Source organism: Hyperolius riggenbachi, chromosome 8 (genome assembly GCF_040937935.1).
Source record: "Hyperolius riggenbachi isolate aHypRig1 chromosome 8, aHypRig1.pri, whole genome shotgun sequence".
NCBI lineage: Eukaryota > Metazoa > Chordata > Amphibia > Anura > Hyperoliidae > Hyperolius > Hyperolius riggenbachi.
This window is the reverse complement of record NC_090653.1, coordinates 209,007,075-209,022,434: the sequence shown is the minus strand read 5'-3', so window position 1 is coordinate 209,022,434 and position 15,360 is coordinate 209,007,075. Positions and strand designations below refer to the sequence as shown.

At 41.7% G+C, this 15,360-nt stretch overlaps 1 protein-coding gene across 7 annotated transcripts in view; it reads left to right on the top strand.

Moving 5' to 3' along the window:
• Window positions 1-14,884, top strand: part of NEK6 (NIMA related kinase 6) — a 345,606-nt gene extending 330,722 nt beyond the window's left edge. For all 7 annotated transcript variants that reach the window (XM_068249732.1, XM_068249735.1, XM_068249736.1 and 4 more), the window contains 2 exons: window positions 2,210-2,323; window positions 13,582-14,884. In XM_068249732.1, coding sequence (XP_068105833.1) covers window positions 2,210-2,323; window positions 13,582-13,692 — 225 coding nt within the window. In that variant the 3' untranslated portion in view covers window positions 13,693-14,884. The remainder of the gene's footprint in view (window positions 1-2,209; window positions 2,324-13,581) is intronic.
• Window positions 14,885-15,360: the final 476 nt, after the last annotated feature.

Here is a 15,360-nt window from a genome sequence, read left to right as displayed (position 1 = left end):
ATAATACTGTAATAATAATTGAAGGACTGAAAAAGCTAGCTCTGGCCGGTGTTGTCTAATGCCAATCAGTAGAGATGGTCAATGAGGTTTCTGTGCAAATTGTATGCAACATATAATTGGTCCAATCATACTCAACTTAATTTTATTAGCCCAGTGTCAATCTGTATACAACTTGAGATGCAAATAATTCAACCTCATTGACCATCTGCACCACCAAAATGCTGGCAGCATTTAAGGGGCCCATACATTTGACGACCAACCAACCAATTGACCATCCAATTCGATTATTATAATGGAATTGAATGAACATTGGTGCTGCCATGTGCATGCCCGACCGACAAAGCGACCAATTTCAGGACAGAAATTGGTCGCACGGTCGATCGCGCATGCTGGAAAAATTTGTGCCGAAGTTGGTTGGTCGGGTGCGCGGCGGTACAGCGGGCAAATTGTGAACGAGCGACGAGACGACGAAACCCCCTTCGCCACAATGGTTTCTGTTCATCTCGCCAGGTTCCGCATACACGCCGCTAGCGTGTATGCGGCTTACCTGGCGAGATGGACGGTCACCGCGTGGAGGCCGACACCGGACAGGTAATGTATAAACGCATACACACTGCATGCATTTAAACATTGTGTCGGGGCGGACGCGGCGGCTCAGCCGATTCCCTGATGATTTCATGCTGAAATCGGATGGGAATCGGCCTGTAGTGTATGGGTAGATTCGATTAGAGAAATATTTATCTCTAATCAGATTCGATTAGAGATAAATTTGTCTCTTGGTCAAATCTGCCCATAATCTTCCTATGTATGGGCACCTTTAGAAATAAGAAATCTCCGCTGTCACTGTGGCTCCAGGTGCTTGGGTGTGGCATCCCACACGTGCCACATGGTACAGGCACTTGCAGTAAGGGTGGACACAGCGGTGATGGCAGTGAAGGCCAGGAGTTGCACTAGTGGACAGGTGAGAATTTACAGATCACGGGCACCGAGGAGGACATTTAACACCTGGGGGGCGGCCAGGCAAGTGGCAGAGGCGTCATCGCTCGGCTGATTCCTGATACATTTCATGCTTAAATCTACCGGAAATTAGTATGATCAGATAAGATCAGAGAGAGATCTGTCTCATGGTCGATCTACCCATGCCCGTCTGATGTATGGACGCCTTTAAGGATAGGTTGTGATGAAAACTAGGAGCTAAAGCTAGGTCAGGGAACAAGTAAACTTTTGCCTCAATGTTTAGATTAGGGCTAAGTGGATGTTATAATTACGATTTTAAGGGTTGAAGGTCAGTGCTAGGCAGTGGAGAAGGTTGGAAGGGACAGCTGGGGATATTAGTGTTATGAAGCTACTCTGAAGACAAAATGCAGTTTAAAAGCTATATTTTGAGGCATATCTTTATTTTGTTTGTAAAACAGAGGTGCCAGCAAGGGTAAAATTGATTAAAACAGTACAAAGGGGGAGGGGGGGGGGGTGGACTTATCTCCCCATAGAAGTCTCAACAATCATGTTTATCCACCCTGGTGGAGGGGACCTCTTGCCCTAATTTGTAACTATGGAGAGTGACTTCTTAATTCTCAGCGAGAACAGGAAAAATTCCCCACCTGCCTATACAGAGGTTGCCTTGGAGGTGCACAAGTATATATATATATATATATATATATATATATATATATATATATATATATATACATACTCACACCTAACCTAACTTACGACACCATAGTGGGCTCCCATTGCTTGTCCCCTTTTTGTCTTTATTTTGTATTCTACAAGTTATATTTTTAGCAGTGTCGCCTATAAAGGTGTGGTGTCACTGTAAAATGCTATAATCAGCATAGGGAGTCGCCAGATTGTTAGGCTGTATACCAAATTTTCTTTAAAATACCTTTATTGGTATTGCAGTCAGGCCAGGGCCACAGCTGTAATTTGTAGTAAATCTCATTTATCCTGGTTAGGGGTCTTGTGGACCTCAAGTCAAAGTTTCTGAAATTTGTCCTAAAATAGGGTTTTAGGAATCCCTTGACAAAGAGATACAAAAGAACATTACTAGGGAACTTGTATCTTTACATAATATATGAAATGGTAGTTGAACAGTGAAACTTTTGAACCTAATGGGTTGTTAGGAATGAATGCTGTTACTTTTTAAATGCTTTGATAAATATATGCCACTGTCTTTAATGTGCTTATTGAATTTTTTTTTCTTGCACAGATGGCAGCACTGCAGAGTCCTTTCTATGGAGACAAAATGAACTTGTATTCTCTGTGTCAGAAGATAGAACGGTGTGAATATCCTCCTCTGCCCACAGAACACTACTCAGAAAAAGTAAGCAGACATCTCCTGTTATTCCACAGACAAAAAGCAAATAAGGCCTCCTTTCAATATGCCACATTTACATAGCAACCCAACGTCCTTCCCGCTGGGTTTTGAGGCCTGTCTCAGAAACCCCACTTATGGACAGTGCTCCTGTGACCTACTGGGCCTCTTCAGCGCAGGGCTGAGGAGGATATAAAATGTAATGAAAGTGATTCACTGAAGTATTAACCATCAGTAGGCAGACTTCAAGCAATGCCTACTGGGACAGGAATGACAATAAGCCTCTTTTAGAAAAGAAAAGACCGTCACTTGTCATCTGTCAGTGGGGTGTTATTATTATTTGCATTTACATTGGGGGGGCGGGGGGGGGGGGTATGGGATGGATCTTAAGAGTCATGATATTAATAGTATGCACAGTGTGTGTAGTGTTTCTGCCCTCTCCATATTTCACGCTTCTGTGATGTGCAGTTCAGCATTTGCCTGTTGGCTCCAGGAATTAGTGTAAGCTGACAGATGTGTTTCCTGTCTGTACAATTACTGTCTGTCCACCTCCCTCTGGCAGTGCTAAAGAGCACATGTAAGTACAGTGATACAGCTGAGGGTGCGAAGGAGTGTTTAAGGCTTCGAAGCACCAGCTCAGGCAGAGCCAGGCTCCAGATGGTGTGCATGCACTATTAGCACAGCGCCAGAGTGAAAGTGCGTAGGGCGAGCCCTTTGGCTCTGGTTTAGCTGTCTGTACATGCTGCTCCTGCCAGTAAAAGTAGCACGTCTTCTTTTTCTGAGAGATTTGGTTCGGCATGAGATAATCTCTATAAGGAAAGAAAAAAATAAAACAAAAGAGCGTCCCGCACATTAAAACCAGAGGCCAGACCTGAGCTGACCCCTTCCCTACCTGCTGATCCTTGGCCTTAATTTATATGCTGGGTTGTGCTTTATCCATCTAACGCGCCCTCCTGGGGGCTGTTCATGGAGCCACTGCTGCTCATGAAAAATAATCCTCCTTTAAATTATTCCCCAGTTTTTATGCTCTAGCTTGAAACATAAGCTGTTGGCGTAGCCCTTTTATATCTGCATTTTTGTAAAATTTCATCATGGCTTCATAAACATCACTGCAGATTAATATAGCAGATAGAGAAATCTACACAAGGGTTATTCAATTTAAAAGCTACAGATTATTAGACTAATTCACTGTGTTTTCCCATTTGAGGTGGAAGTGTGAGAAGCTGTTCGTTAAGGATCTCTGATTTACAAGGCTGGTCACTGATCCACTTAGTGTAGTAAACTGGGAAGTGGGATGTTTGGTCCAGCTCATATTCTTCAGTGTTCAGGCTTCATCCGCTGTCAATTAAAGGGAATCTGAAGTGAAAATAATACTGTACATCAAGGCAGACCGGGTAACTGTCACTTTAAACACTTTATTCTGTCTTCATGCCGCAAATAATACACAATACGTTTCATGCCTGACTGACGCTTGTTCACGTGCTCGTCCCTTAAGGACACAAGCACGTGAACAAGCGCCAGTCAGGCGTGAAACGGCTGTAGTGCCGTCCTCTCACCCCCCTGGTCACCTGAGCCCTGTACACCCCAGCACCAGCATCAGAACAGGTTTGAAGCACCTATGTGTGATGGATTTTTGTGTATTATTTGCGGCATGAGGACAGAATAAAGCGTTTAAAGTGACAGTTGCCCAGTCTGCCTAAAGTACAGTACCATTGCCAGTTGTTTCCATGTGAATTAAACCGGCTGCACGTCCTTTGGCTTTCACTGTGAGCCGCAGTGCAGTTTGTTCTATTGCATGATGCATATGCAGGTGTAAACGTCCCTCTTTAAGAAGAAATATTGAGTGCCGAGTTGTTACATCTCCCTATAGTGTACCTGAAGTGAAAATAAGTCCACAATATAATGCTTTGTATGTGTAGTACAGCTAAGAAATAGAACATTAGTAACACAGATATGAGTCATATATTGTTTCCAGTACAGGAAGAGTTAAGAAACTTCAGTTGTTATCTTTTCAAAAGAGCTTATCAGAGCTCTCCTTAGTCAGAAAGCAGTGCTCTTTCCTAAAGCACTTATCTTAACCTGCCTCTCACTGTTTCTTGTTGTTTAAGTTTTTACTGCAGAGCTAATGACCCTTTGAACCTCCCTGCTGTTTCATAGTTTAAAGTGCAGAGTGCAGTTTTTGTAAAATGCAGATATTAGAGAACGATGCAATGTTATTTTTTAAAAAAAGCTGGATAACTGAATATATGTGACACTTTTCTTTGCTACTAATGTTCTATGAATTACACGTACTACACATACAATTCAATATATCATGTTTTGTGTTTTTTGCTTTAGTGTCACGTTAAAAGCCACCGTAGCGCACAAAAAAAATGATCACATTGGTAAGCCCAGGAAACTTTCCTCATAAGCATAACATGTTCTCTCACCCCTAACATGACCTTCTGTACACTGCACTGTTATGTGTGCGTAAAGCCTAACCCTGACCTTCACGTCATTATGATGTGTTACAGTAACCTCCACCACTACCTTAAGCCTAAAACCTACCCTAAAACATACCCAACACTAACTTCTACCTCTGTATGATGTGTCAGTGACTGTTATCTGAAGATGATCACCACCAGTGACCTTCACCTCTACATGATATTTAATACGAACCTACCCTACAAAGTATTGTAGAAGAGAAGAATCCCGCTGCACCGGCCGTGGATTAAAAGTCCAATTTTTATTAAGCAATGTAGACAAACAGCATAAACAGCTCACACGTATCGGAGCTAACTCATGGCTCCCAACCTCTTGAGGACTGCAGGGCTAAACCCCCCTAGTGACCAGGCCATTTTGAGTAAAATTGGCCACTGCAGCTTTAAGGCCAAGCTGCAGGGCCGCACAACACTGCACACAAGTGATCCCCCCCCTTTTATCCCCACCAACAGAGCTGTCTGTTGGTGGGGTCTGATCGCTCCCCCCATGTTTATTTTTTTTATTGTAAATATTATTGTTCCTGTTTTTTTTAAAAAACAAACTGTTTCTTTAAACCCTCTCCCTCCCCACAGCCAGCCAATTATGGCGATCGGCTGTCATAGGCTTCTGCCTATGAGAGCCGATCGCTCTCTTGTCCCCCAGGGGCTGTCCCTAGTGCAGCGCTGCTGCTGATCGCAGCGCTGCACAGTCTAAATAGACGGCGATCACGCCGTCTAACAGTTTCCCGAGCGGCAATAGCCGCTCGGAGACTGAAGGCGGGGCAGAACTCCGCCCCCCAAGCAGGAAATGCGCGCGCAGCCTGCGCGCGATCTCCTGCAAAAACAGAGCCCCAGGACTTTACGCCAATTGGTGTTAGGAGGTCCTGGGGCTGCCGCCACGCCCATCGGCGTGATGCGGTCGGCAAAAGGTTAATCATAGACAATACAATAGACAATCATAGATACAATAGGGGAGATAGCTCTGCTCCTAAAAGCTAAAAATCTGGAGGGATGGGAAGGCTGGTAAGCTGTAAAATGGTGAACGTTGTGCCATTTAAAATGGACAAATTGTGTGTGTGTGTGTGTGTGTGTATATATATATATATATATATATATATATATATATATATATATATATATATATATATCTTGAGTTCCAGAACTACCCTAACGGCTCATTTTCACTAGGAGTGATTCTGCCCAATTTTGCGCACACAAATCGAAATCGAATTGAAATCAAGGTCTCTAGCTGTTTCTATGTACATTGTTCAAATTAATTTCAGGGCAATGAATATTGAAGTTTCGTTTGTAAAGGTTAAATAATGGTGCTATTTACACTAGGACCCCATTGAATTAACTCTTCTCCTGAGTGTTCTCACAAATCTTTTTACACCTTATCAATAAAGGATCTTGAAGGTCCCCAGCAAGAAGATAAATACAAGTTGTATGCTGGGAATACACGGCTCGATTCTGAGCCATTTAGACGGCTCGATAGATAATTTCCGACACGTCCGATCTCCCGCCCGATCATTTCGCCACTCGATTCCGCATTGAGGACAATGTAAAAAGATAAGAAAAACGAGCGGATGATAAGCGAATCGCCTGCGGAATCGATCGAGTGGGAGAATTGAGCGGCAAAATCGAGCTGTGTATGCCCAGCATTATACTACTTCTTTACCAAATTTACAGTGTTTTTTTTCAATGGCCATCTGCTACAAATTTAGTTTGTAGATGAGATGAAAAAAATTATCTCCTTTGAGAAAACGCTGAAGAAACATTAACTGGAAAGTTAGCCTAGATGTCAGCACTCCAGGGAAACTGTTTGAGCCCACAGGCACATTTGGGTACTTGTACTATAGGCGAGGGACCAGTTTATAAGAAAAGAATTCTGGTTTACTTTAAAGTTACAGTTAAAATACATTGTCTGGGAAATGTATTTTTGCCAAAAGAATTCCAACTCTCAAATCACATCAGTGATACGAATAGCCCATCAATACAGAACAACCGTGCAGAAATCTCCAGTCTGTGCTCACTGTGCAGAACTCCCCATTCAGTCTGTGCTCACTGTGCAGACCTCCCCTTTCCGTCTGTGCTCACTGTGCTCCCCATTCAGTCTGTGCTCACTGTGCAGACCTCCCCATTCAATCTGTGTTCACTGTGAAGACCTCCCAATTCAGTTTGTGCTCACTGCGCAGACCTCCCCATTCAGTCTGTGCTTACCATTCAACCTGTGTTCACTGTGCAGACCTCCCTATTCAGTCTGTGCTTACAGTGCCCCCCAGTCTGTGCTCACTATGCAGACCTCTCTATTCAATCTGTGTTCATGGTGCAGACCGCCCCATTCAGTTTGTGTTCACTGTGCAGACCTCCCCATTCAGTCTGTGCTCACGATGCAGATCTCCCCGTTCAGTCTGTGCTTCCAATTCAATCTGTGTTCACTGTGCTCCCCATTCAATCTGTGCTCACTGTGCAGACCTCCCCATTCAGTCTGTGGACACTGTGCTTCCCATTCAGTCTGTGCTCCTAGTGCAGACTTACCCATTCAGACTGTGCTCACTGTGCAGAGTTGTTCCCCTCTTCCCCAGTTATTCCACATTTACTTTGCTTTCACATTAAAGAGACTCTGTATAAAAAATAAAAAAACTCCCCTGGGGGTGCTTATCTCGGGAGGGGGAAGCCTAAGGGACCCAATGATACGTCCTCAGCAGCTGCAGGCAATCCTGCGCTGGCTCCCCCGAATCCTCCGCCGACAAGAACTTATTTACCTTGCCAGGATCCAGCACAGACGCAGTAGCGGCTCTTCGTTCAGGCTTGGCAGAAATAGCCGAGCCTGATCGCATCCGCTCTACTGCGCAGGCGCAAAAGGACTCGCACCTGCGCAGTAGAGTGGATGGATTGGGTTCAGCTATTTCCACCTTAACTTGAAGGAAGAGCGGTTAGTGCGCCTGCGCAGGATCATGGTAGGTAAATATTCACCTCGCCGCACTTTGGGAGACCCAGGCAAGCTAATGGAGGAGGACAGGGGGAGCCTCGTTAGGATCCAGAGACTTACCCCAGCGGGATTTTTTGAATTACAGATCCTGTTTAAGTCTGTGTTCAGTGTGCATATCTCCTTGCCAGTGCGTGTGAGTAGCTATGCAAGGATTACAAGATTGTACCAACACAGAACTGGAGATGGGCACTTTACTGGCGGTATATGAAAATGCATGTGATCATTCCTAACTGAGCACATTGCTTTTATCAACACGTATAAAACACAATAGTTCGGAAGACTGAAATGGCCAGGCAGCCGTTTCACCTGTATGTATACTGGAAAGGCCTTTGTTTGCTGAACAAAAGATCTCTCTATATTGATAAAAAAACAAACAGATATGCTGGGGTGCATTCTTTCATCCAAGTATCCTATGGCAAAGTCACTCTTCTGCTACATCACCACAGCTTTGTGCCTGAAGACCCTGCTTCAGCACATAGCATCGTTTCTGAAGGCATTCGTCCAGCTGGTTTGTAGATGGCAGGCCAACCATAGCCGTTTGCCAAGCTGCCATCTGCAGTCTGATGCTGTGTGTCAGTTGTGTGTGCCCATCTTTAGACTGGCATATGCAGCACTATTGTCTCTTGAAATGTAATCTTGCATCCAGTCAGCTGACTTAGGTTTTTTTTCTAATTAAACATGAATAAAACGTAACCTGCTTGATATTTTTTTTTTTTTTATTTAATTTGAAATACATATTTTTTTTCTCCTTCCCTTATTAGTGAGCTGGATTCTGAGCATGTCTTCTTAGTTGCACAGAATTATCGATCATAATAAAGATCATTGACTAGGGAGTGAACTCTGCGCCCTTTGCATTTCTCCTTTCAACACCAAGCAGCTTTGGCAGTCTTTTATAAGCCAGAAACTCATTCTGCAGTAATTGACAGGGTTATTGAATGTCACCGAAACCTGTCCACCTAAACTGCACCTTACTATTCATCTCTAGGTTTACTCCTGCCATGAATGTCTCCAAGCTGTGAATCGATATCTCAATCAATTATCAAACCGCAACTATCATGCGGCTCACTCGACAATGTTTGTCCTGTAACAGACATCAACGACCCAAGGAAATAATATGTTTCTGAGCTTGTTTTTTTTCCCAGCTCACAGCAAATAGTTGCAATTGATCACGTTTGGATGTTGTTTTTTTTTCTCCCTCGTACATCCCCTTGAGAGCACAAAGCGGAGCACAGTGTGTCACTGATCAGCTCAGTCATTCCCCCTGGGCCCTGATCCTGTGCAACCTCATAAAGATCCTGACTAAAGCGGCTTCTTTACTTCTGATTCTCTCCACCAGCATCTCTGTTTTCATGCACACCGATCGTGTTCATTATGTGTGATGAAATATTAAATGCTTCCAGTGTTACAAACCAGGGAAGAGCTGAGAAAATTGCTCTTTTAGCTGTACAATCATTGATTCGCCATTATTGGGCTGCTATCCAGAGCTAGCCAATTAAATACGAAACGGTAGTGATCTTGAGGGAGTAAGATGTAACGCCGATGCACCCCCTAACCGCTGACTTTTTGTGAACATTTATATTGATAAATTGTGCTACAAATGTTCTAAATATAAGAAAATACATGAAATATAGCGGGCAACCTAGCTGACACCGAGAGGAGAATAACAACTACCTGGGCTGAATCAGAGGAGGATTACATATGAGAGGAGTCCTTTATAATCCACAAGGAAACCAGCTTATGATGCTTTTTTTTTTTACCATAGTTATTGAATCAATAGAAAATCACAACACATGTAGTGAAAGCCAGCAGGAAACCCGAGATAACTGGAATGTTTGTTAGTTGCCATTAGCAACCAAGCACATAAAAATACAGCGGGATATCCTGTTTGAAATGAACGTGATTACCCATAAATTAACATGCAGCCATAAATATACACAAACACGGGTCTAATGCGCTGGAGGATAGGACAAGAACACTCCATCATGCTCTATGAAGGGGGGGGGGGGGGGGGGAGTTGGGACAAGGAAGAAGTGAACTGGGATACAAGTCCAGACATACAAAGGTCTAAACCGCTAAAGACACATACATGAAAACCGGATACATCAGCAATAACACAAATGAAATCTAAGGTGTAAATATAAACTTTGGTAGTAACACATACGGTACATAAACTGAAACCTACACAGCCAGAAGACCTCTCACTCATACAGGATGTATTGTGTATCCCACCCCTTTTTTGTAACATTTTCCTCTCTATGCCTTGAAACACAAACTTTATGGCATCTCCATTATGGAAATACAAAAAAAAGACAAAACATTTTAAGGCACATTTAAAGTTCTGAGCTCTAGAGGTGGAGGAACTACAGAAATATTCCACAATATAGTATCTTATTACATCCAGTATACTAAACAGTGCAACTACTGCATTCTATACGAATGTTCAAAGGTTTGGGACCATTTAGAAATCCTTTTTTTTACATGAAAACATGCAGGAAAAGAGTTTGAATGTGAAATATAACAAATTAATAGGACATTTTGGAATTGACGAAGTTACATGTTAATTGAAATAATAATTGTATCCTTCAACTTATGCCATCATCAGAGTCCTTCCATAGCCTTGCAGACCTTGGGCATTTTAGTTGTGAATTTGTTGAAGTAGTCTGATTGGGTTGGCTTGATGGGCATTTTTTTTCAAGCTATGTTCCAAGTGGTTTGTGTTCCAGTGACTCTGTTGGTTACCATTTTACAGAGCTCTCCCAGCCATGGGAATACGATTACGAGAGGTGTGCCCATGCATGCGCTGAGGTCATATCCCAGCCACAGGTCGCAATCTTACAGAGGGGTCAGCAAGGGCCTGGTGGACAGCGGAACTTCAGCGCTGTAGCAGATAGACTTCTATGGGCTGTAAGAGAACCTAAAAATAAAAGTTCACTAATTTATTTCAGCTCATGGTATCCTTTAAGTGGGGTATTTTTTTTTTAAATCTCTGAGGATATATCAAGCCATAAACCAATTTGGTGAATCAACAGTGCTGTCCCACAAAGGTGAACTGTTACAAGGGTCCTTGGGGTCTCTCTTACAATTTTACATAATGGTAGCAATGTTTTCTCCTTCAACCAAGGATTTCCCACTGGAGGAACCCTCTGATGGCAATAATCCTGGAGCAGACTGCAGGAAAATAGTACTATGAGCACACTGTTGGAGACACTTAAGGCTCATACACACATCAGACTATAGTCTTTGGAAAATGAAAGATCACAGACCAATCTTACCACCCTTCATGTAGTCATGAAGCCATACTCTACACAGTCTTTTCTATGGAGCTGAACTCCACATCAGAAAAAAATCTTTGCAAGATGCTGCACACACAGATGCTGTACAGACACAAAAGATCAGTATCTGCAAAAGATCTGTTCCTGCCAAAAATCCGTTCCTGCAAATTGCAATGATAGTCTATGAGATCTGAAGATCATCATACACACATGATTTAACTGACATTCATCTGCAGATCAGACAATCATCTGCAGATCTGAAAATCCACCCTGGTGGATCTGATCTGCAGATGAATGTCTGTTAAATCATGTGTGTATGATGATCTGCAGATCTCATAGACTATCATTGCAATTTGAAGGAATGGATTTTTGGCAGGAACAGATCTTTTGCAGATACTGATCTTTTGAGTGTCTACAGCATCTGTGTGTGCAGCATCTTGCAAAGATTTTTTCTGATGGGGAGTTCAGCTCCATAGAAAAGACTGTGAAGTTATGGCTCTCATACTACATGGAAGGAGGTAAGATTGGTCTGTGATCTTTCATTTTCCAAAGACTATAGTCTGATGTGTGTATGAGCCTGTCGTTAGATAACAAGGTTGCCATGTTTTACTAATGTATTTATGAAGTAGAGTATAAGAGTTAATTCTCTGCATAACTGACCTGGATTTACTCAAAATGGTCTGATGTTGGCAAGGGCTTTTAAGACTTCCTACACACGTCTGGTGAGCAAATTTCAATTTCTATGGTCAAAACCCTTCCCTGAAAAAAAACCCAGGGCTTAGGGAGCATTGCCCAGAAAGCAAGCAATTCCTTACAATCACAAAAACATGTGAGACGCTCAAAACTTGCATAAATCATGATAACATCAGACAGTAACGGCAGTTGGTAAAAAGTCATGGTAGTCATTAAAGGAAATTTTTTTTTTAAAGTACAATGTTGCATTACAGTCTGTACTTGACTATAGTTGTATACCCCTAATTCTGTAAATGCTCAGTATCTTCTTATATGAACTAATATAATCAAAGTCAGGTATTTAAAGCCCTCACCGATACATGATGTTCAAACCAGACATATTCTTCAAATAGGCCCTGAATGTCCTATGGATGCAACTTTCTAGCAGCCTTGTTCAGTTGTGTAGGAATTGTTGGCTGCATGTAGAGAAATGGGAGAAATGAGAGTGAACAGAGAGGAGAAGCTCTATTATGAGGAAGGTGGAGGTCTCCACTGTGTCTATTTCGATGTTCAGAACTATCAAAAATGTACACTTGTACACTTCATTGTAGGTAATTTCTAATTGTGCAAATTATCATTCCATGATTTGCTTATATTGCTCAGGTTTACATCTTAGACACTTTTTTTCCCCTAAACTTTGACTAGAGCTGTGAATCATGCTTCAGAGCAGCTGAGGGCTGAGAAGTGGTGAGCAACAGGAACAAATTATGTTTGGAAAAAAACCTGAAGATAGATGTCCAAAAATAACTGTACAATAAAACTACAAGCAACCTGAAGAGTATGGGTGGAGAGCAGGCCAGGGCAGAGGAGCAGATAAGCAGAGAGGACTGCTCAGTAAAAGACTGATTTTTAAAGCAAAGACATGCGAATGTAATAAAGTGTGATAAAAGTGGCTCTTTATGCAAGAGTTTACATTGAAAAATACAGGGACACAGGCCCAAAAAATCCAAGACCCACTTCTTTAGTGAATGTATTGTTGCCACATCCACAAGGTGGTTCTAAGCAGAGCCTCCTTTACAGCTGACCTCAGATTAGCAGGAAGTTACAGAAAAGAGCTGAATGTATCTTGTAGTATTACAGAAACAGTGTTGAATGATTTCACGCTAAGCCCAGGAAACGGTTCTACGGTCAGTCACAGCAGGCTAGATATTAATAATAGGTTACTTTATGTAAACATTTCATTGTCTTCAGAGATGATAGCTTTCACCAGCACCAGTCACCAAGTACAATAATCTTTGTAGGCAGTTTGGACACTGCCCATTACCTTTATAATAATTGGCTGTGTAGTTGTCTTTAGATAACGAAGAATGGTGACTTGCTTGAGGCTGTGCCTTAAGACCTACTGGCACATAGAACTGGTTCTAGACACTTGTACTTCCAAAAGCCCAAATTAGATCAGAAATAAAAGGAACTGTGCAGTGTTATTGGTGGTCATTTAGAATAAACACAATAAAGGAGCCAATTTCTCAGTAGACCAGGTAGATATTACAAATGCAAATCTACAGATACATAGTCTTGAGGTGCCCACTACTGTGAGTTTTCATTTTTGTTCTCAAGACATTTTTTCCTGATCTAATACGATTGTTTTGGCTTAAATGCTAAACAAAATATCCATAATTTTTAGTTGAAAAAGAAAACTGGCTCAGAGTTGATTCTTTCATTTTCAGTCTGATGCTTAAAGTCACAAAGGCTGGAATATAAAACTGGTGACAATAATTACCATATTTGCACTGTACTTTGTTTCCTAGTATGTAATTATTTTTGTGTAGAGGATGTATTATACTTTTTTCTTTTCTTTTTTTTTTTTTTTAGTTACGCGAACTGGTCAGCATGTGCATTTACCCAGATCCAGACCAAAGACCCGATATAGGATACGTCCATCAAATAGCAAAACAGATGCATGTGTGGACTTCTAGCACATGAGCCCCACAGGGGAAACTCCTTCGAGGAAGACCCCAACTCTCAGCCTTACTTGAATACTACTTCTTCCAAGAAGCAAAGGCCTCAGGAGTTCCAGCAAGAGGCCGAGTCTTTTGAAAGCTGTGGCCAAGCCATACAAGGCCCTCGTAGGCCAGGTTTCAGGTGACACTTCCAGGAGACAACACATTTATCAATGGATTGTTGACGTTATATTGCAGATATAGATACTATGAAAGGAGTTGTGTGTGATTTAGGTTAGAGCAGTATGAAAGAGGTGCAATCAGGAAAGCATCCAATCATAATCCAAATGTGAACATTTAAAGAATTCCTCTGGCGAACTAGTTTTGTGTTTATATTAACTAGTTTCATTTTTTTTTTCTAGATTATAAGACGTTATGTAGCTTTAAGTAATATCCCCAAATGCTGTAACTTTGACAGCAACAGGGTTATCTATGTTTATTATAAGCCTTTTCTTTTTGGTAATTATTCTTTAAATAGCTGTAAATTCATTGTTAGTGGATTTTAAAAAGGACAGAATATGATCTTGGAAATTTTTATATATATTTTCTTGAGGGGAGGGGATGGGAGGGGGGTACAAAGAAGGAGAGCATACCGGCGAACCATGCCTACATATCACAATAGGTTTGACAGTAACCGTTGTTTTTATGTGCAAGGAAGTTTTTATTGGTTTTGTCAGACTTCAGATGTAGCTCCAATAAAAGCAGTGTTAAGGCCGCAGCAGATGCCCCCGTACGAGACAAGTCAGTGAAGGCTTCTGGTTTTATCCCTGTTAACTGTGAAAAGTTTATCGATTAATGTGAACTCCACAGCAACGTCCTCCAATCTGAAGGAATCCCTCAAATTTCTGGATGTGAAATCTACAGCAACATTCTGCAGTCCGAAGCATGGAAACTAGTATTCTGTATCGTACTCAGATATCTCAGTACAGGGAAATCACCGGATTCTAAATCTTTCCTTGTACTTCATTTACCTACAAGGTCTTTTGGAGACAAGAGTCAGAGGTTACACTGAATGGACACACAACGTAGGATGCCATACTGGAAAGTCGCTATACAAGCTTTAAAATACTTGCTGTTACAGTATCTGCTCCAATGTTTATAACATATGGCTTTCTCAAGAAGGTGTTATTTTGTGGCAGAAAACAAAATCTTTACTAATAAACAGTATCTGTGTATTTGGTGCTTATTTCCTTGGTCTCTATAGCGTTGCGACAATAAAGAGGTTAAATTGAGGCTTCAGGGTCTATGCAGTGTTGGAAATGACAGCTTTCTTGCACATGTCCAATGATAACCTGTCAGAGCACAACCTGTTGTTTCCGGACAAACAGCATGAATAGGAGCACTCAAGCATGACAGCGCTCCGAACACAACACTAGATTTAGTCTATAGGTAGTGATGTAAACAAAGCCTTGCTATGTATTTTACAGTGAAGAAAGGGCACACAGGAAATGGTATCACTAATATCAAATGTGTGTACAAAGTTTAATTTATGTATAGTGGTAGGATAAAATATACTTTAGCATTCTTAAAACAGAAAGAAAACAGAAGTAAAAGTGATTTCTCATGATGCATAACGCATATATTATTGCTCATGGCAAACCACACTTGTTCACGTAAAGCTTAAATTATTGCAAATACCTTCTGTTTTAAC